This window comes from Phytophthora parasitica, assembly GCF_000247585.1.
Source record: "Phytophthora parasitica INRA-310 unplaced genomic scaffold supercont2.35, whole genome shotgun sequence".
Taxonomy (NCBI): domain Eukaryota; phylum Oomycota; class Peronosporomycetes; order Peronosporales; family Peronosporaceae; genus Phytophthora; species Phytophthora nicotianae.
In genome coordinates this window covers 139,921-142,228 of record NW_008649021.1, presented here as the reverse complement: position 1 = coordinate 142,228, position 2,308 = coordinate 139,921, and the positions used below count along the sequence as shown (strand labels likewise).

Genomic DNA, 2,308 nt, shown 5'->3' with positions numbered 1-2,308 from the left:
AAACCAAACGGATGGCTTTCCCAAGATTCTACTTTCTCTCAAACGACGAGTTACTGGAGATTCTCAAACTCGTGATCCACGAGCTGTTCAGCCGCATTTGGGCAAATGCTTCGATGCTATGAAGTGTGTGCGCTTTGATGATACTCCTGGATCGGCCAGTTGCACCCACAGGCCGTCGTCGTTGTCGACCGTGTCGTGCGTAACGTTCTGGTAAAGACAGTGGCTGCGTTGTCGGTCGTGCTGGTAGAGTCGATGGCCGTGCGTGATGTTCTGGTGGAGTCGGTGCCGGCGGTGCCGACGGCTGCCGTGTGGTGGAGGTTGTGTTCGTGTTCTTGGAGACCGTGGTCTCGTTAGTGGCCACCGGCCGTGCTTGCTGGCCGTAGTTTGCGTGATGTCTTGGTGGAGACTGTGGCGATTCATTCCTATCCGGTGGTGGCGATTCAAGCCTATCTGGTGGTGGCGAATATGATGAATTATTTTTATGGAGTCGGTGACTGTGTCGTGTGTGACGTTGTGGTGAAATGTAGGCTGAGTTTCCGACCGCTGCCGTGCTGATGGAGATCGTGGCCGTGTTCCCTGGTGACTAGATGGCTGGATGTGACGATAGCGGATTTGGTAGAGTACGAAGATCCTACGGACTGCGAAAGACACTGTGTTAACTTGAACTGAGTATCTCTTACGAATTACATCGAATTGCAACAATGGTCAGAACTAACAAGTGTTTTTTTAAGGACTACACTTATCTGCTCTCGTGGTCTCATTGTGACGCTGCTGCAGGGGGAAGCTCCATGTGACAGGAAAATAACGCTCCCAGAGTTGATTTTGTGCTCTTATCCCCGACTGACAAGTCTCTCGAGGAAACGACGGGACATTGATGCCAGGAAGCTTTTGGCTTCGATCCGCTACAGAAAAAGACTCCATGTCGGCGTCATACACGTACCATTCTTCTTCTTCATTTTCCACCGAACTGAAATTGAGAGGAACATCTTCTTCAAGATCGACAATCACTTCCAGCCAAAAGTCCACAGCTCCGACCGTTTCCATTTAATCGACAACAGTCTTTTCAGCAAGTGATGACAGGGACGTTGCTGAATCGGAAAATCCGTTTGTTTGCTTTTTGGGGCGTTCCGTTGGATCGATGGGTTTCTTCGGTTTACAGGTTTCATCAGTATCTCCTTCTCGACGATTCCGCTCTCGAACTTCATTACGAATGGTCGAAATAAGGCGAGTCTTATCAAACCTTAGTTTATTCCGTCGCAGAGTGTGTATCAATCCAAGTTCACTGAAGTAGCGTTCACACGTACCAGTATTCACTGAGACCGACAGAATAACCTTCGCTAATTGAGGAAGCTTGCTTTCTTTTCCGCACTTGGAATCGCCCACGTGAACTCAGAAAGCAATGACTCCAGAAGATTGAAGGATGCCATTTGGATCAGTAAAATCCGTGTACTTCTTGGGTGTAAATTTCTCCCGTAGCCATTTGTCTACATCACCAGTGAGGCCGTTGTTGTTAGCGTCAACGTATCAACGATAGTAGTAATCGGCTGCAGCAGATATCCCGTTTACCGACATCAAAAACACTGTTGTTGTGGGACTCGATCAATCGGCGAGTGTGTGTCTTGTAGAGTGGACGCAGAGCGAACGCTAAAAGCATTAGCGGATGCTCACAATTCGTCCAGCGAAGACGAGCTGTTTAATGTTGCGATGGCAGTGGCTACCTGCTTTGTAACAGTCTTGAACACCGTCTTGGGGACTGCTTTCACCCAAATTGTTCACATCATGAGCGAAGCACCGTAGAAACACGATATTTGGCCATCGCAGTGCCGAGATTAGTCTTGCCCTAGCGCATTGCTCAGCATCATCAGTAATAACAGCTCCCACAATCCATCCTAGTGCTAAGGCTCGCACAATTACCTCCTCCATTTGCTTTGCTTTAGCGATTCCATGGTGATTTGAGTCACACGACAGAGTTCAAACTGGACAAGTACACCAAAGAGAAATAGCTGGCAAGCCAGAAAATGAAGCCTCGCCACATTCTGCCAAACGTCTCATAGAAAGTTTACGCGGCCTCCCGTTTCTTCCTGACGCTCTCGCAGGTTCGCGTTGGAGGCTTGTTCAGCGGTCTCAGCGATGGTCTTGAGTATCCGGTCACCGAGTTCTTTACGGCTAGGTAGCCCATACTGCGGCATTCGAGCGAACAATCGCTTCGTGGAAGGTTTCTCAATAAATAGTCCGGAAGCGCACACTCGGATTGAAACTCAAGTAGATCACGTTCAAAGCTGCGTTGTTCCTCCACCGACAAGAAAAA

At 48.9% G+C, this 2,308-nt stretch overlaps 2 protein-coding genes across 2 annotated transcripts; one reads left to right on the top strand and one right to left on the bottom strand.

Annotated features, from left to right (window-relative positions):
* Positions 1–252: 252 nt before the first annotated feature.
* PPTG_23308 (hypothetical protein) lies at positions 253–587 on the top strand (the record flags this gene model as incomplete). The annotated part of the gene is made up of 3 exons (XM_008909746.1): positions 253–311; positions 384–453; positions 528–587. 3 exons carry the CDS (start codon positions 253–255, stop codon positions 585–587), a joined length of 189 nt encoding a protein of 62 aa, XP_008907994.1.
* A 1,066-nt stretch (positions 588–1,653) lies between these two features.
* Positions 1,654–2,189, bottom strand: PPTG_12616 (hypothetical protein; the record flags this gene model as incomplete). The annotated part of the gene is made up of 3 exons (XM_008909745.1): positions 1,654–1,840; positions 1,915–2,003; positions 2,064–2,189. The coding sequence occupies 3 exons, from the start codon at positions 2,187–2,189 to the stop codon at positions 1,654–1,656; spliced, it is 402 nt and encodes a 133-aa protein (XP_008907993.1).
* Positions 2,190–2,308: the final 119 nt, after the last annotated feature.